Raw genomic sequence first — 19,986 nt, 5'->3', positions numbered from 1 at the left:
AATAATATGGGCTGCATTTAACATTTGCATTTTTAAAAGGTACATTAAAACATAATTTATGCAACAATAATTTGTTAAATTAAATAATTAATTATGTGTGGGATACTACTTTTGCCAGTAATAATAATAATTAGGATAAATGGCTAACAATTAAAATGCATAAAACAAATTTGAAATTTGTTGACTACTAAAGAAGAAGCAACAAACTAATTTTGGGATAGCGCCTGCCGTTTTGCCATTATATATGTAATGTATATAGAAGTAAATATAGGTATAGCATATAAATAAACTAAATAGTAGGTAAATAATTAATAATAATAATTATGTGGCTTGAAGATTTGAATCACAAAATTGGCGCACGTTTGTAATTTGTTCAACATTTGTGTGTGTGTGTTTCAGGCAAATTCGTATTTCTTTTTACCACAAAATGTTCGCATGATGAAATTACTAATTACGTATTTATCACTGGTTCGTTGTCTGCTGTGTGTGTTATCACGTCTTTTTGGGGCAACGCAAATAGCGCAGCACCGCATAGCCCAATCCGCGAAATACCAGAAAGAACATCATCAGGATTAGCGTATTCAGCCAGAGTGGTGATGTTGAGTTTTGTGCTTTGAGTATTTCCTCATATGGAATGAATTCGGTTGTCTGCTGTTTGCATATCTCATAGCTGCTGGGTGTGCCACAGCTAAAATAAATAGATAAAATCAATTAGAGAATAGAATGGGAAATTTAAATCTTAATTATAAATCTAACTACAATTACTTGATTTTAATTTGCCAATTATAAGCCCAATAAGCTATAGAGACAAAACTGTTGAAATAATTCTAACTTAAATTAAAAAATCGAGCTACGATTTAATCAAAAATACGTAATAACAAATTTAAATATAAATTAAGAATTTAGCTACAATTACTTGATTTAATTTCCTACACACTTAATGTAAATCAAAGGCGCAATTACTTGGTTGAAATTATAGAAACAAAAGTGCTGAAATAATTGTAACATAAATTAAAATATCGAGCTACGATTACTTGATTTGTTTCAGAAATATTTAATGCTAAGCTCGTTTATTTGGAGGGTAACAAATTTAAATCTTAATTGAAAGTGTAACTACAATTACTTGATTTAATTTCTTACATTATTAATGCCAATTGCTTGAATGAAATTATAGAAACAAAACTGATAAAATAATTCTAAAAATTGAGCTATTTGAAATACTTGAGATATTTAATGCCAAGCTCGATTACTTGAAGGGTAACAAATTTAAATATAAATTTAAAAATTTAAAGTACTTGAATTGGTTTTTTTCATTTCCACAAACGAATAGCTTAGATTTAATTATTAATAATCTATGTAATTACTGTATAATATATGAATTACTATATGTATTTAGTGCAAGTAATTGTGAGTAATTATTACCTAATTGCTGGTCCCTCGCGAAACTCCAGTATCTGCATATTCTGGTATGCATAGTGTATCATCGATGTGTAGCGTATCCAGCTGAGACCTTCCGGAATGCGTGACGATAGATAACCGCCAAAGAGCTGCGTGGCAAGCGTATAGAGCGCACTGAGCGTAATGCTCACATTCATGTCCATGCAACAGGCGCCTATGAAGAAGCCCACGCTCTGCGCCACAATCGTGTTCAACAGCAAAAAGATGAGCATCAAAAAGAACAACTTCAAACTGCAATAAATACAAAAATAAGTAAATGCTTATTAAGCTATAAAAATATACTCACCTGCTGCAGCCAAGCATGGGATAGCTAATCATGAGGTAGACTGTGGGCAGCGTTATGACCAGCGGCAGCTCGGCACACATTTTGGCCAAATAATAAGCCGACAGTCGATAAGCGCCCGAGCGTCGCTCCTTGCTAATGACCTCACGCTCCGAGGGGACTGCAAAGCAAGCAGCAGTTAGTCATCTATAAATGCTTAAAATCTTTAAAGCTTACATGAGTTAAGCGCACCAAAGAGCGCAAAGAGCATCCAATAGGTTTGCGAGAAGAACATCCAGCCCTGCAGATCGTGCAGAAACTCCTCAGTGCGCGGCAGCTGAAACCAAATGGCGCCCGCCATCAAAGCCAAGCCAATGGTTTGAAACCAATTGAGCTTGGACAGCATGCGCGGCTTGGCCTCCTTGAAGTTGCGGCTGGACAGCACGCTGAACTGCGTATGAAAGCGCGTGGGATAGGCCAACCAATCATCGCAGTCATTGGACGCAGCGTGGCCACCAGCGCTGTAGGAATGACAATCGCTCGAAGCGCAGCTGCTAAAATTCGATTGCGAATCGCCGCCGCACCAAACCAAATGCTGCGCAGCTTCCTCATCAATTTCACAGCCAGTTGCAGCATGATGCAAATGCTCAAACTGATGATGATGATGGTGGTGATGATCGTTGTAATAGTTGTCAATGATATCATTGATTAAAATGCTATGCTGCTGCTTCTTGGACTTTTGCTGGCTGCTAATGCAATTGCGATTCAAATAGTTGCCATGCGACTCACGCGCGGCAATGAAAAGTTTTTCGCGTATGTCCGGATGCGATTTCAGCTGCTCCACTGCGCAAATAAGGGAAAGTATAAAATTAGTTGCATGCTTTTGAGCGCTGCTGCGCCTGCAGCGACTGCTACACTTACAAACAAAATCCGCTGGATTATAATGCGGCTTAATGCGCACGCCTATATCTTCGAAATGTCTGTAGATATGCTGCACCTCACCAAAGTACGCGGTGCGTCCCTGATGCAGCAGCAGCAGCTTATCGAACATATGAAACATTTGCGACGACGGCTGATGCACGCTTATCACAATTGTCTTCTGCTCCAGCTGCGCATAGCGCTTCAGCACCTTCATTAGCGATATAGCCGAGTGGCTGTCCAGTCCTGAAGTGGGCTCCTAAAGCAAATAATTAATAGAATTGGGCTTAGCATAATTTTCTAAACTCACATCTAGCAGCATTAGCAGCGGATTGGTTAACAGCTCGCAGGCAATGTTGGCGCGTTTCTTTTCGCCACCGCTTAGGCCACGATTCAGATAGTCACCGAACTTGGTTTGCTGACAGCTGCTCAGCTCCAGTGTCTCCAGTATGTGATCCACCAAACGCAGCTTCTCCGCACGCGGCATCGACTCGGGCAAACGCAGCAGCGCCGTATACATGACCGTCTCCCTCAGTGTGAGCTGCGTAAAGAAGATTTCCTCTTGCAGCACATAGCCAATCTTGCGGCGCCACTTCTTGGACAGCGGCTCGCGATTCAGATACACATGACCGCTATCAAAATGCCGCTGCCCACTGAGACAATCCAGCAGCGTGGTCTTGCCACTGCCCGAGGGTCCCATTATGGCCAGCACCTCGCCGGGACTAAGAGAGAGAGAGAGAGAGAGAGCGAAAGAGCGCGCAAGGTAGTTGCTTGTAGTTGTTACTGGTTCAGTGGGTTTTGTTTTTGTTTTGATTATGTTTGTTTGTTTGTTGTTACCTGACTAATCCACTCACATCGGAAAGTATTTCGCGTTCATTGTGCAACAAGCTTACATTCTGAAATGTTAGCTGTATGCTGGGCTGCTGCTGCTGTTGTTGTTGTTGTTGTTGTAGTTGTTGCTGTTGTGGTTGCTGTTGCTGTGTGGCAGGCATGGCAATAATTTGATGTTGCTGCTGCTGCGGCTGCTGCTGCGGCGTTGCAGTATTAATAAACGAATATGGCAATGTGTCAACAGCGCTGTAAGTATATAAATTATTCATTTCATCCATTATGCATTTCATTAGTTAAACTATGTTGATGGATATATCAGATTAAAAATGATAAAAGTTGCTTTTATGTTCAGTTCAATGGTTAATTTGCTACATTTTAATTAAATAAATGCAGCTTAGTTTGATTTGCTGCATTAACAATTTATATAATTTGCATATTTTTTAACGCTTCAACTCCCAAATGTATGCTATGCCAGCTTATAGCTTATACTAGTGCATAGCATTAAAGTGAACTGAACTTGATTAATAATAATTTACAAGTGCATTGCTTTGTACGCGTTCAATGCGCATCATTTGAGCTCTGCTATTATTAATCGCGCAATTTAAATATAACGAAAAATACAAAGCAGGCAGCTATGCTAGACTAAGCGATACGCTACAATTTGGCAATACAAAAGTACACATATTTATAATTTAATATGCATTATTAGTTAGTTGACATAGCCGTTTTGTATTTATAGCACATACGCAGAAATCACAGCAACAATAAAAACAAAAGTCAATGAATATACAGCAAAAAAAAAAAAGTTCGCTGTGCATTTTATATGACAAAGGTTTACTCAGTGTGCGTGTGTCGTGTGCATGGCTGTGTGTGTGTGTGCGTTGGCGATAACGCAGACAACATAAGCAGCGTGCTGCTCGCATTATCACTCTCTTTGCATGCGCGCTCTCTTGCGCTTGCTCTCTCTCTCTCAATGTTGCGCTCTGTTTTCTTTTCGCTTTGGGCTCTCGGTCAACGCTTCTGCTACAAACCACGCATACAAATGCAGCAGCAGCGACTAAGCAAAGCGAGTCAATAGCCTCTTGGTCTCGCTCTCTTAGGCTACGCTCTTGCGCTTGTTGTTGTTGTAGCTATCAAAATTATTTAAATAACTGCCAAGCGCACACTCCCCTTACAAAGTAAAAGAAAAGGAAGTAATATTGTAATAAGCAAGAACAAAAGTGTGCAGACAGCAGCATCCAACCGAAAATTGAAAACAACAAATAAAAAAACAATGTAAATGTTCAATATGGGCAGGGGGGGAAGCCAAAGTAAATAGTGAGTGCAATGAACCGCACAATGTGCGTGAGCGTGCATGAGACGGCAACAATACAATAATGTAAGGCCTCAAGTGGGGGTCAATGCAGTCAGAGAGTCACACACACACACACACGCACACACACGCACACACTGGAGATTGTTACATGTGCATGCAAAGTATCTGATAAACTTTTAGCTTAGAGGCGACACACAAAATACAAAAGCTGTAAACATTATGACACTTGCAACAAGGTCCGGGTCTAAAATAAACAACAACAAATGCGCTGCTGATTTATATATTATTATTAAGTAGTTTTATGGCCAATCAATCGAGGCACAAAGAAATTTATGCGCTTGCTTGAAAATTTCCGGGTTTAATATACTAACAAATATATAGAAGCGCGATAAGTTCTATTAAAGATTTTAGCTTAAGTTTGATTTTTGTATAAGCCAGCAAGTATTTTATATAGTATAGATTGGACTGATGCAACAAATGTTGTTACTCGCTACTAAAATAAATTTTAATTAATTTTGCATACATTTTTGTTTGTGTCCAAATAACAAATATATATTTTTAATAGCTTTACAATATCTCTAAATTTTTTTTGTAATTTTTGGTAGCCTCTCTTTAGCTTTTATTGCTGCCTACGTGCGTTTTGTCACATTGAGCGTCTTAGAAAAGTTGCCCAAGCCTCGCTTACAAAACAAACAAATGTCGATTACAAATTAATAGAAAGTCTAGTACCCATTAAAATAACAAACAGCCACAGCAACGTACGAAATTTCCACTGAAATAAACTAACTTAATTTATTTGTCGACTTAAGTATATTTGACTTTAAAAGTCACGTGTTCTTTGCTCTTTGCTGTTGACTGCAAAATTGGCGTTTTTCGCTTTGTGAAATGGGGCAGCGTGTCATTTGAGCCATGTTTGGGTTTATGGGTCAAGAATGCCAAAACGCTGACGCTTCGGTCGCCAAGGTTATCGGTTTAATGCTGAGGCGCACAAAAATTGATTTAAATGTGCAAAATAAATTAAAGCGAAAAGTAGTTTTTGGGTTTTTGAATGAACTTTTTGGAAAGTGGCTAAATTTCTATTTGATAGACGTCATTAGTGCATGGACCAGCGAAAGTCTGTATATATATATAGTAGATATATATAAAATACAAAGTGCATATAAAAGTGAAGCTACTTTAAGTTCAAACGTCGTGACTTTATAATTTTGTGCTATAATTTATGTAATTAACGCGTAATTATGCAAAAAGCATAAAACTAAGCTAAGCTTTGTTGGATTAAGGCCACCCAAGGCAGTTGGCGCTTTCTAGTTGTTGTTAATACCTTAAATTAAGTTAAGCTAAAGCTTTTGTTGCTCAGACTGTTAAGGAAACTATGCGCTGACTACGCCAAAAGGTTGTTGACTTCTTACAGCAACACACACACACACACACACACAAGAAAATAATATAATTCACACACACACGCATACAGACGCGCTGAGCAAAGACAAAACAAAAATACGCAAAAATTACGTGAAAGTTTGGCATTGCATACACAGCCAATATAACTTATAATCATAACACACACACATGCATACACACGCATACACACATACACACTTAGCTACTTAAATAAGGCACGCAATCAAAAGCAACGAAAAAAAGAATTTTTTTTTTGAAATTCTTATCTCGTTTTTTTTCTTTATTTTTTATTTTATTTTACTTTTTGTTATTTTGAATACATTGACCGATATTAAACAAGTCGCAAATTGCGTGTGTGTGTGTGTGTGTGTTAAGGGCTTGCAGAGTTCATTGACTGTGGCTTTGTGTAGTTTTTTTTTTGGTTTGTGCTTTGCCATTTGATAATACTAGATTACTATAGAAAGACTTATATCAGCTTGGCTTAGCCCTTAATTAAGCTCAGTTTATTTAATAATTTATTGGTTTTATGCAGAGCAGCTTTGTGTATTATTAGCTTATAAATTTATTATTATTTATGTACTAACTTGCACTTAACTATGATCTGTTGTAAAGACAGCTGTATATATGTTTTGAAAATTATATATATTATTTTTATTATATATATTTTACTTAAATTTGTTGCTTTAATTTTACATTTTTGCATTTTAAATGCAATTTTTATTTTTAAATGAAAGATTGAAAAATATTAAAAAGTAATTCTTATAATTAAAATTGTGCAATAGTTTGCATTGCTTTAATTTGTTTTTTGTTTTCAATCAATTTGAAAGCTCGGAAATGAAAGCAAATGCGATTAATTTAACACTGATTTTTGCTATAAATATACGCGCTAGTTAAATTGGGTCACTAATTTGTTGTCGGTCTATCAAAATTTGTTGAGTGTGCAATTTATTTGATGTGGCTACAGCTGTTTGTTGTTTTTGCTTTCGTTTTGTTGTGAACTTCCCAAGACAACACAACTTGAAACAAAAATGATTATAATTCTATAAATGTTTGTCATCGTCGTTTTTATTTGTTGTTCTTGTCTACAAAGCTATGACCACGCTCAATTGCCATTTTTTTCATTCTTTTTTTTATATTTGAATTTTTGGCGTTTCTTTCATTTGGCTTTTTGTTCTTGCGGCGACTCGTTACTGACCCAATTCTTTTGTTGCTTTGCTCTTTGGACACATTTCTTTTTATTTTTTGATTTGTTATTTATGGCTGAGTTAATTTGTAGTCGCGACTATATATATATATAATTGTAGGCACATTTTTTGGGCAAATGTGCAAGGCTTAGGCTGTGACAGTGGCCTACATGCTGTATACGTAATTTATGCATGCACACACACATAACCAGCTCTGAAGCTACGATCTATATCAATTCCAGTTCTTAGCAAGCGCAACATGTGTAGGTGTTGATACTATATATATATATGTATAAGTTGTGAGTTTTTTTATTCTAAATTGAATTTGAAAGGTGAGTTTAGAAAGCAGTCGCTAGAGTAGAACCTAAAAGCGAACCAACTACTTTCAGAGTTGACCAACTTTGGATAAAAATATAATAAACAATGATGACTTTGGCAAAGGCGTTAGGCGTCGTTATATAAGCCAGTCTATGTAATTGAATGTCCAGAGTAGGAGTCTGAGTTGTCAACTTGCTTAGTTGTTTATATATTAAGCGAGAGAGGAAGTTCATAAATATGCAATATAAATGAGCCAAGGCGCCGACGCTTTCACGAACTTTCACGCCACCTTGACTATGAGTCTGTCCGTCCGTCTGCCTGTGTGTCTCTGTCGCTGTCGCTGTGTGTGGTAATTAGTTTGCTGGGAATTATGCTTCCTAGTTATTTGTTTTTGTTTTTGCACATATATTAAGCGTGTTTTTATTTCTTTTTCGCAATTGATTGGCAGCCACCAACTGGGGCAAGCTGCAACTGTATAATTTAGCATATGAATTGACACAGTTGTCAGCTGGATTCTACGCACTTTCTCCTCACACACACACACACACATGCATAGAGAGCTGCAGTTAATGTTACAATTGTCATTTGAAAGTGTCATGGTTGTTGCATCATTTTGCCAACAAATTTGCGCAAATTTGTTGCACAAATATTGAGCGTGCAACGGAAGTAAACAATAACAAACTAAACAAAATATTAACCAAAAAGTTACACAAGCTACAAAGCTTTTGCTTTATTTTTGCATAAAGCCGCAGCTGCTGCCAATTCTCAGCTCCAAGCCGCTGATAAGAGTGCGTGCCACAGTGGCACGTTGACGAAAAAGAAAAGCCACAGTGAAACTCTGAAAGTTTGCAAAAAAATTGTCTTTGACTGCGGAAAATGAGGCAGCGAAATGTCATAAACAATGCAGCCAGGCGAAAGGTGGAGAAATGACCAGAAAACAAATGTGCATAAGAGCGAGATGGCGAGAGACAGAGACGGGGTGAAAATGCCAACTTTGTCTTGTGCTACAAATGAGTGAAATTATTTTGACATATTTTGTGAAATTCAAATAACATACAAAATTGAAGACATGTATTAAATGAACTTTTAGTAGATTGTGCAAAATTCAAATACAACTTGACACTTGAATAAATCAAATGCTATTAAAGGATTTATTGATTTGAGTTGATAAGCTCAATCAACGTTTAAGCTTGTTGAAGCAGCAATTGAAATATTAAATTTCATTTTCATTGCATATGTGCATTTAACTAAAATTTAAGCGCTGCATTCTAGCAGCGAAAAATATATAAAACAAACAAACGAGAACTACAGTCTCAGCTGCATTCCCCACTTCGCTCTCTTTGGCAGCTCTAAGCTTGACAACAACACAAAAGCCCAAAAGCAAACGCACTAAAAATAAAAAAAAAAACAAAACGTGCGAATGGCGCGTCAAGAGCGCAGCGCGTCGCGCACGACAGAGAGAGAGCGCGCGGCAGAGAAAGAGAGTGTGAGGCCGGCTGCTTGGCGCGCGGGCATTGAACCTGCCAAGTAGAGCTCAGAATTGGCGAAAGTGAAGACCCACTGCCGCAAGCTCAGGCACGCCACAAAGAGCAAGCGATAGCAAAAGAGAGAGAGAGAGCGCGCCAAAGAGAGCGCGTAAGATCGTAAGCTGATGACGCAGTAGCCGCAGCAGCGCTGACGACAATAACAATAAAACACTAAAGCGCGATGATGTTGCAGAAACAACAAACAGACGCGATTAGAAGCGAGCGAGAGGCAACGAAGAAACAAAAGACATGCCACAAGAGCTTGCCACACTGACTGACTAACTCACTTACTGACTCTCGCGCTCACTCGCTCTCGCTCTCTCTCGCTCTCTACGCTTTGATAATTATTGCGTTGTGCTCATCATCATCAGTGCCCTATGCATTCATTTCTTGGAAGCAAACCAAATAATAAACACACTAACGCAAAAGCGTTGATCGCATCACACACACACACGCACGCACACACACACGCAATAAAGCCAAACGCAATTTGTTTAAAATGTAGGTCTATAGGTTTCTCGAAAGCCCCATGTGAAAAGACATGCCACAGCAACCGCAGCAGCAACAACAACAACAACAGCCGGCTAACAATAATAATAATAATACCAAACAACAACAACAACCAGCAGTGGTATAAGCAGCTGCTACACACACACACACACACATGAACACACACGCATAGGCAACGCTGAAATGTCTTTTCCCCCATCATATATTTGGCTACATGTCCAGGTCTGACAGCATTTAATGTTATACACGCGATTGCACTGTGAGAAAATTTTGGTAGCATTTCAAAGTTGTAAAGTTTACTTATAAATAAATTAACAAAATATTTCCATAAGCGAATTGGCAGCTAGTTAATGAAAGCTTTTTAAATTTATATTTATTTATGCTCATTATTGAGGTATTAAAATTTTGCATAATAAGCAATGTAACTCTCAAAAAACTTAAGTTATTTCAAATTTATATTTTAAGTATAGTGTGCATTTTATGCAATTTTATGCATTAATTTTAGTTATTTTAAATATATTTTTTTTAAGTATTGCTTGCATTTAAATAAATTTTTCCTTCATTAGAAAATCTATAAAAATATGAGCTGTTTAAGTTAAAAATAAATATTGAAATATAAAATAATTGCTTGCATTATAAAATTTGTATGCAAATTTTGCTTACTAAATAAATGTAATACTCAATTATAAATCAATTTGAACACACAAAACACACAATAGTTTTGCTTATAATTTTTTAATATAAAAATTTTTATTTTAATTTTTTAATTACTATTAACTTTTATAACAAATTTAAGTCTTATGCTTTTTAATAATTTTAGTCAGTTTCAAATATTTTTTTTGGGTGTAGCCGCATCATTTGCTTCGCTCTCGACTCCATTGAGCAATAATGAAGCTTTGGAGCTCTTAGCAAAAGCAACTTAAGGTTATTAGCCGCCTTGTTTTTGTTGTGATTTTTTTTAGATGCTTTTGTTTGTGTTGTTGTTGTCATTGCTGTTGATCTTAATGTAAGACCCAAAAGCGCCGCAGACTTTTGCTGTCTTTTTGTTTATTTTGACTTGTTTATGTTATAGAAAGCAGCAAATTGGCACTCAGCACAAAAATGGACGAGGCGCCAACAAATGTAAATAAATGCAATGTGTGCAGTTATTTGTTTTATTGCAGCTCGAACTAAAGCAAAGCAATTTAGGCGAAATGAATTGAATTTTGCTTTATGTTGGTTTCAGTTTTGCAATTTAATTAGTTTTGCTGTTGGTTGTAAACTTATTAATTGCATGAGTTGGAATAGCGTGTAAAATTTCGTACACGGCGTATGCGTAATGTTAAATAAAACCAATTACGTATACCACATGTAGTGCACTTGGCCGCTGTGGCGCTGTGTGTGCCATAAAATACGCTTAGCCACTTTGGACACACGCAGTTCAGTTCAAGTACGTCCATGTGACATGAACTTGCCCAAAGTTCAGCCCACAATGCAATGCAAAATAGAAGTGAATGCACTCAACTAAGCAAAGCCAAAGCTAAAGCAACAAATGATAACTGACAGCTGCTGCTGCAACCGCAATTTAAACTAATAATTTGCAACAACAATAACAGCAGCAACAGCAGCGCTAACAACAGCAGCAACAATGCCAATGACAATAATTCATGTTTGAATTAATTTTTATAGCAGCAGCAACAATAACAATAGTAGACCACAGACAATGCACAGTGGGCACACTTTTGTACCACTGTGCGGCGACTGCGACGCTGACTGTGACAGTGACAGTTGTCAGCGCCGCTGGCTGGCCGAACGCTTGGCCTGCTCTGGCCTCCATTGCCGCTGCTGCCGTCAGCGTAAGTCATCAACGCCCACACACACACACACACACACACATTTGTTGTGTTATTGACACTGGCAAGAGACACAAGCCTAACGGTAGATAAAACCCAAACGCTCGCCCCGCGGCCATAAAACTTACAATGTATGCAACTCAACTCGACTCGACTCGACTCTAGACACTCGAGTCTATTTAATTTTCTATTCTAGATTAAATTATAATAAATTGCAATTTCTCCTGCCTCCGTTGCTGCTTGCTGCGCCCTTTGCTTTACTCTTGCTGCATTTTTGCATTGCGCAACTTCCTTGTCTCGCTCTCTCTCGCATTCGCAATGTTCTCGTGTAATTTATTTTGTCATGTTCTATCATGCATGCTAATGTGTCCCCCCCTGCGGGCGGGCGATAGACAGACAGTCGGACAGACGGACAAACAGGATGGCCCAGACCTCGACTCGACTCGACGTTGACATCTCGTGGCGCCCACACAAAGAAAAAGTTCAAAAGATTGCAACTGAACTATGCAATTTATTATTGTGTAGCCGCATAGATTTTCAATTTAAATAGACAAAAGAGCTTGAATATTAAATTAGCTCACACACACACATTTGATTAAATAGCCACAAAAGGCATTTCAACTATGCCTTGAGCTCAAAGGACATAGCTCAAGGCAGTCCATGCCCACATGCTTTGAATTCAATTCAACACTTAGTAGCAAAATGTAATTCATATGCAAATGGCAGTTGAAAATTTCGACAGCAGCTGGCGCAGGATCGTACAGTTTATTATATATAATTCTAAGAACAGCAAGCTTAGATCTGCTACCTGCGTCTCCTTTGTTTGTTTTTCAGCTGCGCACTGAAATTCAACTCCTATCCAAACTTATCTAGCCCAAACTAGCTGAATCAGCAGTTGCCCCAAGCCCAGAACCCAACTCAATTCCAAAACACAAATTCTCAAGCTCTGACCACTCGGTTCGGCTGTGCAAAACTTGACCTACATACAAGTTTATTAACTGGTTTCGGTTAGCATCAATTGATGGCATTAAGGGTTGATCACAAGCCAATTGCTGCAGCAGCAAATCAAATGGAGCATAGCCTAAAAATTTAAAGCTTAGCACTGCTTAGATCAGCAAAAGAAAATTTAATTTTTTTTAAAAGTATTAGCAATACAGCAATACAACTAAAATTGTTAGTCAAACGTTTGATTAAAAGCATAAAAAGTGCAGTAAGCAATTAAAAAAATAATATTAATAGAAAAAAAATGATTAAAAACATAAAAAGTGAAGTAAGCAAATAAAATAATTATGTTAATAGAAACAAAACATTTAATTTATTATAAAGTTCTAAAATAAAATTAATTTTTCGTTGCCATAAAATAATATTAATAGACAAAAAATGATTAAAAACATAAAAAGTGCAGTAAAAAAAAAAATAAATATATTAATGGAAACAAAATATTTAAATTACTCTAAAATTTTAAGATAAAAATCATTTTCGTTGCCATAAAATTAAAATAATTATAGAAAAAAATTATTAAAAACATACAAAGTGTAGTAAGAAAATAAAATAAATATTAATAGAAACAAAATATTTGATTTACTCTAAAATTTTAAAATAAAAATCCTTTGCCATAAAATTAATAATGTTAATAGAGAAAAATTATTAAAAACATAAAAAGTGAAATAAGAAAATAAAATAAACATATTTATAGAAACAAAATAATTGAATAACTCTAAAATTTAAAATAAAAATCATTGTTCGTTGACATAAAACTAATAAAAGCAGCGATGTAAGTTGAATTTAAATATTTCAGCTATTTAAAAAGTTATTTAATTTATTTTCTTGTAAGAGCCATAAAATAAATAACAGCAGCTATAATAGAAATGTAAGTTTAAAAGTTATTAAATTTATCTTTTTGTATTATTTTATTTTTATTATTTTTTTATTTTATTGCAGCTGTGCTTTATCTAAATATTTAACTAGCTAGTTATACTAAAATAGTTTTCTCTAACGCTTAATTTTTAGTTTTTATTTTGAACTCGTAAAATTGAAAATGTTTATCGCTTAGAGTTAAAAGCTTTTCGATTCAAACCCAAACCCAATCGAACTGAAGCTGCCTAGATTTATCCCAATTTCAGCCCCCACCCCGCTCCTCACTACTTGCAAATTTATATAACTCAATCGTCAGTTGGCATCGGCATCGGCATCGGCAACGTCATAGCGACCATTTGGCCATTAGCCTAGTTAGGAAAAATGCGGGTGCAAGCTGTTTGCAGTAGTATGCATTGTATTTGAACGATCCGATAGCAACTTGGACTTCATCTCAGCTGCGATTTCTATGCATGTGTGTGTATCTGTGTTTTGTTTGCCGCTGGCCCTGGCATAGGCAATAGGCAATAGACGCTTGTGTATGAGCGTGGGCGTAGCTTTGTGGGCGGCGCTTTGCCGATAATGCAACAATATGAAACAAAAACATAAATAAATATACACAAACGCATGTGTTTGTGTTTGTGTTTGCGTGCCAAGAATGCGTTGCCAGCCCATCTGCTGCCGCTTCTCATTGTTGTTGTTGTTGTTGCTCTCAGCAACTTTTTCGAGTTCAATAAACTTTAATCGCACATTAACCGCTCCGCATTCAAAATTCGATCCGAAGAGCGCATTGTATGAAAATCGAAACGAAACGCAAACAAAATCAAAATCTGCCGCAGTCTTTGCCTTTTGCCCGATTGTTTTCTTTATTTGCCTTTTTAGATAAAAAGAAAAAAAACAATATGAAAGAGTTCGAGGCCTGTTTTCGCTTAAAATACCAAAAAAAAACTTCATATAAACATTCAATGCAGCATGTGGAATTTGAATTTGTGGCACGAGAAATTTGAAGCGTTTGAAGTTGGAAAAACATTTTAAAAATTGTAATAAGATGCGGAAAATTAAAAAAAATAAATATTGAAGTAAAGCAATTGTTATGAAGATTTAATAAATAAATAAAACAGCAATATTGTAATAAAATGCATTAAAATTGAAAGCAAAGCAACAAATGAACTTTTAAATAAAGCTAAGAATTATATAATATAATTTAAAAATTATATAAAAATAATACACATTTAATTTGTATATAAAATGTTGTAAAAATTATATGAAAATAATTCAAATTTAATTTGTATATAAAATGTTGTAAACATTATATAAAAATAATTCAAATTTAATTTGTATATAAAATGTTGTAAAAATAATTCAAATTTAATTTGTATATAAAATGTTTGCTATAATGTTGTAAAAATTATATAAAAATTATTCAAATTTAATTTGTATATAAAATGTTGTAAAAATTATATAAAAATAATATAATTTGTAAAAAGTTTGCTATATAAATATATATAAAAATAATACAAATTTAATTTGTAAGTAGTTTTGTTTTAAATTGAAGTTTTGAACAAGTTTAATAACAAGAGCTGCGAAGTTATTAATTAAAACAATTCAAATAAAGCTAAAAATCATAAGAAATGAATTATTTTTATATATAAAAAGCATAACAATTTATTTAAATACCTAGAGCAAGCAAATTTAATTCTTAAATACTTGTTTTGAATTGAATATTTTTGAGCAAATTTAATACTTAAATATTTCTTTTGAATTTAAAATTTTTGAGTTTAAGCTAAAGAGCTGCATAGACTCAAAAAAGTAATTCAAATAAATTTAAAATAAAATTTGGGATTTTCTTGGTGAACTATTTGTGCTATGTGAACCAAACTAGTTTGACAATTTGTAGTAATAAATATGTCTTCGAAAAAAAAGAGTCAAGCCGAAAAAGCAACACTTTTGAAAGTAGAATAAACTAAGTAGTTCAGTCAGAAACCAGCTCAAGAGCAATAACAAACATAAAAACTGGCAAACTGGTTTTATTATGCATTTTGATTGATAGTGCGACAATAAAACTAATGTATCATAATAAATATTGACAAATGAGCGCGCATAGCATAGAACAGATATTGAGTGAGTGAGTGACTCAAATTTGTTGTAGAGTGTAACCAGCTGTTGTTGCAGCAATTGCAGCTACAATTATTTTGTTTTCAAATTTGTTGTCACTTACCAACTAGCTCGACTGACTGACTGACTGACTGACTGATTGACTGTCCAACTGACTGACATATATATTGCCACACACAAACATTAAATGTTATAAATGCCAAGTACATTGTTGTTGTTGTTGTTGTAGCTTCATTTCCAAAGTCTGTAAGAAATTGCAGCTTATACTATAAGAAGTTCAACTGTAGCGCTTGCAATTTACTACACAGCAAAATTAAATAAATTAAATTACAATGTGTACATTGTTGTTTGTTAATGCACTTTTGCTTGCTTGTTGCTGTTGTTGCTGTGGTTAAGTGCAACTTCATTATGTGCATTTAACATAAATTTTCAATTACTTAAGATCTCAGGCATCAAAGTCAGACTTAACTTAAATTGCATTTTATTTTACTGCTGCTGCTGCTGCTGCCGCTTGTGGCCCATTTGATTTTCGCTTTTTTTTCATGTTCTTTGCTTCTCTCTTGCATTGATTGCAGTTTCTTTTACTTTTTCGATTTGGTTTTTTGAAATCTCGTACATCTGTTGTCGCAATTTTGCTGAAAATTGGTTCACAGTTGACCCAGTTTTTGTTAGCGCTTGCATTTGGCTCTGTTAGAAAGAGAGGCAAGAGTGAAAGAATGGATCTGAAATGCTGAAATGCTCATTTGCCAGCTGGCAGACACAATTTTATATATGTATATATATCAGATCGGCACCAAAAACTGCAACATGATGTTGCCCCAGCAACGTGGAGCAGCAAACAACTGTTGAGCCCAAGGGGCAAGCAGCAGCTAAACGTATGTGTGTGTTTGTGAGTTTGGTAAGTGGTTCACTTTTTTTTCAAAGGAAATTCTTGAAATGTTTATTGTGTCAAAACAAAGCACAAGAGCATAAAGAAACAATTGAGAGCAACAGCTAAGGGTAAGTTACGCTCTCGAGAGAGCAAAAGCGCGCTCACGAGAGCGTAAATAACAGATTAGTACAAGAACTTTTTATTTAAATGATATAGAAATTGTAAATAAAATAATTTTAACTATTTAAAAGTAGCAGCTGTATTTAAGTTCTAAGTTCTAAATTGTTAAATAAATTTCTACTTTTCTTATTTTTTTTAGTTAGTTAGATATTAAGTCTAAGCTATAAAAAATATATTTTAAAATTATATAAAAAATATTTAAATATATATAATTGTTCTTAAATCACACAATGAATATTTAACTTTCTAAGAGTTGAAGATCTTTCTAAGTTGTAAGACAATGATATAGAAAATTGTTAGATATATATGCAACCATTTCTAATTTATTTTATATTAACTCTTGAACATGTATGAAAACTAATAAAATATGCATATAATTGTTTTGCAAATTATAAATGGTTTTTTACAAATTATTTAACATTTTTCGCAGCTCTTCATTATTTTTTTTATAGTTCGAAAACTGTTACCAAAGTGCATAATTTAGTTTTAATGCAGCGCATCAGCAGTTGGCAGTTGTTAGCCCCAGTTTAATGCATATATATATACATATATATGTTTACTCATGTATATATGCCATATAATCCCCCCAACAGCGACAATACGCAACAAAACCTGCTCCTGGCTCCCAATAGTTTGCCCTTATGCTTTTTATATTTTTTACATGCAGCTTATAAATTTTGCTCTGGCTCTTGCTCTGGTTGCATGTGGTTCTGTTCTTAAAGTTGCATGCAACTCGCTTCAGTGTCTCTGTGTGTGTGTGTGTCCCAAATTTTGTAGGTGAAATTGCAGTTGATGACCTGTTTTATATAAGTTTTTAGTTTTTATTTTTTGTGGTGGCAAGAACTTGCGGCTTGAACTGGACTGCACAGTGTAATTCTAACTGTAGGGTGCGCAGCTTGCCACCAACACACAAAAAAAAAATTGGGTCAGGCTGTGCGAAAATAAGAAGTAACAACAACAACAAAATAAAAAAAAATAAAAAACTCACCTTTTGGCATCAACTAAAATGCAAGTTTTGCTCAGATTATCCGTACTTGGTAAAGTTGTTTGTGATGTGTGCGTAAAGTCCGAGGATGTTGTTGATGACGAAGACGCTGATGATGATGCTGAAGATAATGACGATGTTGTTGATTCGCTGCAAGTTGCTGCTGCTGCTGGTGCTGCTGCTGCTGTTGCAGTGTTTGTGGCTGCTGCTGCTGCTGCAATTGGCTGCACTTCGATTTGTCGCCGACAATCGGCAATAATTTTGGCCAAACGTAGGCGAGGGTAGCCAACCAACGGTACCTGCTCCATGGCTGCTGATTCGCTGTCGACGTCGACGTCAGCGTCGGCGTTAGCTTGAGCTTTAGCTTTGGCTTTGGCCTCATCAACACTTTCCACCACCTCCAATTGATTCAATGACATTTTTTCGTAATGTGTCTGCGACTTGAGCGATTCACACTTTGCCTTTTGCTTCTTGGCTTTCAATTCTTCAGCTGCCTTTGGAATTTTTTGAATTTTTGTTTTGCCGACACTGCGCAGCAAACTATTGTTGTTGTTGTTGTTGATGTTGCTGCTGTGCAGGGAACGCGCGGTGGCTGCAGCAGCAACAACTGCAACTGTTTCCTGTTTAGTCAACAGCAATCGCGATGATGATGATGACGACGACGACGGCGACGTCGACGACGATGTTTTAGTATTAACTGCTGCTGGCAGTTGTTGCTGTTGCTGTCCTACTGTTGCTGCTGTTGCTGCTACGGCTTTTAATGACTCCTCTACAACTTGTTCAGCTGTTGCTGCTGCTGTTGCTGTTGTTGCTCCTGCCGTTGTTGTTGCTGAGTTTACTGCCGACGTTGCTGCTGTTGTTGTTGTATTTATAATTGCCGGCTGCTGTTGCTGCTGCTGCTGCGTGGCGAGAGCGGCTCCACCTTCTGGAATAATTGTTGCAAAAATTTGTTCGCCAAATATGAAAAGATCCTTGGAAATAATCATTATCACCTTTTGTGTTGTTTATTTGTTGTTGTTGCTGCTGTTGCTTTTGGCTGTTGGATTTTTGGATTTTAACAGCTTTTATAAAATGTAAAGCGTTTCTTTTATAATTGAAACGAAGGATTTTGAAAACACGTTTTCTTTTTTATGCATTTAACATATTTCGCTGACACATTTCATAATTCGCTGCCTGTAAAAACGAGTTGCAAAAAATATACAAAAAAAAATAAATAAATGTGTATAAAGATAATGAAATTGATTAAAAATGAATTACATAAAATTACGAAATTTAAGCAAACTTGTTAAGGAAACAAATTTAAATTGAAACTAAGAATTTCGCTAGTAAAAAGCAAAAAGCGATTACAAAGCAGAGGGATAAATAATTAACGCCACACATTTTGCTATCGTCAGTTTACATTTTGTGCATAACGTTTGTGTATTTTTGTAAACATAACAAAAACCCCCATATACGAGTATTAAAAAAGCAATGCACAAAAAAAAATGCACACAAACACACACACATGTACAGTAAGGAAGAGAGAGAGGCAGAGAGCGGGAGTAAGAGACGCAATAAACAACGAATTGGCGAATCGACAAAATTGACAACGAATCTGCTTGTTAGGAGAAACGGTTGATATAGAGATGTTAAGGGTATGAGCGCTATTAAAATTACTCATATGTGTGCATGTGTGTGTGTGCCTGTGTGTGTGTATATTAAATATTAACTTAACGCCTTACACAAGCAACAAGAAGAATTAACGCTGCGATGATCGCACATTATGCTCTTTTCATATTTTTTTATTATTTTGGCATGTGCATGCCGCGCTGCTATTGCTTATTAAATTTTAAGCATTTTTTTTAATTCAATTCAACTTTTTATTTTTTTTTGTTGGGCTTAGCTCCACACTCGCGCACAGGGTATACACAGAACAGAGAAACCGAGACCGGAGACCGAGACCGAAACATATAGAAACCGAAACGAAACGAAAAGATGTAAAAGACATTTAATGCATATTGTTGCTTTTGCTTTGCTGCTGTTGCTGCTGCTGCTGCTCCGTTCGACTAACTGAATTTCGTATTGTAAGGAAGGTAAACGGCCAACGACAATTTTCACTCACAACGCGCAACGAGCCACGGCAATAACGAAGCAACCAACAGCGGGCGATTCCGATCTCATACTGTGATCACCGTTAAGCGCTCTGGGAACATTTGCTGTTGTCTGCTATGCAGCGCAGTCAGCGTCGCAGCAGCGCCAAAGAGCGGCGCGCGCACGAATGACAATTTTAAACAGCGCTCTCACTTGCACTCACACTCACTCACTCAGCTGCTGCTGCTGCTGCTGCTGCTCTCTTTCCCCAACACCAAAGCACGTGCGTACAAAGCTTATGCTGCTGCGCTCTCTTTGCTGTAAGCTTACAACTACAAGTGCGCGCTCTCTCTCTC

General features: G+C 36.0%; 1 protein-coding gene across 3 annotated transcripts; it reads right to left on the bottom strand.

The window, feature by feature from the left end:
- Nucleotides 1-146: 146 nt before the first annotated feature.
- LOC108596920 (ABC transporter G family member 21) lies at nucleotides 147-19,710 on the bottom strand. 3 transcript variants are annotated; one of them, XM_017983138.2, is made up of 9 exons: nucleotides 19,282-19,710; nucleotides 17,564-18,733; nucleotides 3,476-3,715; nucleotides 2,949-3,360; nucleotides 2,642-2,897; nucleotides 1,958-2,563; nucleotides 1,745-1,901; nucleotides 1,423-1,689; nucleotides 147-688 (listed from the first exon to the last, which is right to left on the bottom strand). In XM_017983138.2, exons 2-9 carry the CDS (start codon nucleotides 18,544-18,546, stop codon nucleotides 493-495), a joined length of 3,117 nt encoding a protein of 1,038 aa, XP_017838627.2. In that variant the 5' UTR covers nucleotides 18,547-18,733; nucleotides 19,282-19,710; the 3' UTR covers nucleotides 147-492. The 3 variants fall into 3 exon arrangements, with proteins under 3 accessions (XP_017838627.2, XP_033149001.1, XP_017838635.1); XM_033293110.1 differs by lacking the exon at nucleotides 19,282-19,710 and having other exon boundaries at nucleotides 493-688; nucleotides 17,564-18,485; nucleotides 18,553-18,654; XM_017983146.2 differs by lacking the exons at nucleotides 17,564-18,733; nucleotides 19,282-19,710 and having other exon boundaries at nucleotides 493-688; nucleotides 3,493-3,604.
- Nucleotides 19,711-19,986: the final 276 nt, after the last annotated feature.

This window comes from Drosophila busckii, chromosome 2L, assembly GCF_011750605.1.
Source record: "Drosophila busckii strain San Diego stock center, stock number 13000-0081.31 chromosome 2L, ASM1175060v1, whole genome shotgun sequence".
NCBI classification, from domain to species: Eukaryota; Metazoa; Arthropoda; class Insecta; order Diptera; family Drosophilidae; genus Drosophila; species Drosophila busckii.
The sequence above is the reverse complement of the archived record's forward strand: the minus strand, read 5'-3'. Positions and strand labels throughout refer to the sequence as shown.

What these genes read in the sequence shown, in the direction of transcription:
- LOC108596920 (XM_017983138.2), bottom strand. Translation starts at nt 18,546, where the DNA reads ATGATTATTTCCAAGGATCTTTTCATATTTGGCGAACAAATTTTTGCA. An exon ending in GATGTGAGTGGATTAGTCAG is followed by an intron (nt 3,361 to 3,475) that starts GTAACAACAAAC and finishes TCTCTCTCTTAG; the next exon opens with TCCCGGCGAGGTGCTGGCCA. An exon ending in TAATCCAGCGGATTTTGTTT is followed by an intron (nt 2,564 to 2,641) that starts GTAAGTGTAGCA and finishes TTATTTGCGCAG; the next exon opens with TGGAGCAGCTGAAATCGCAT.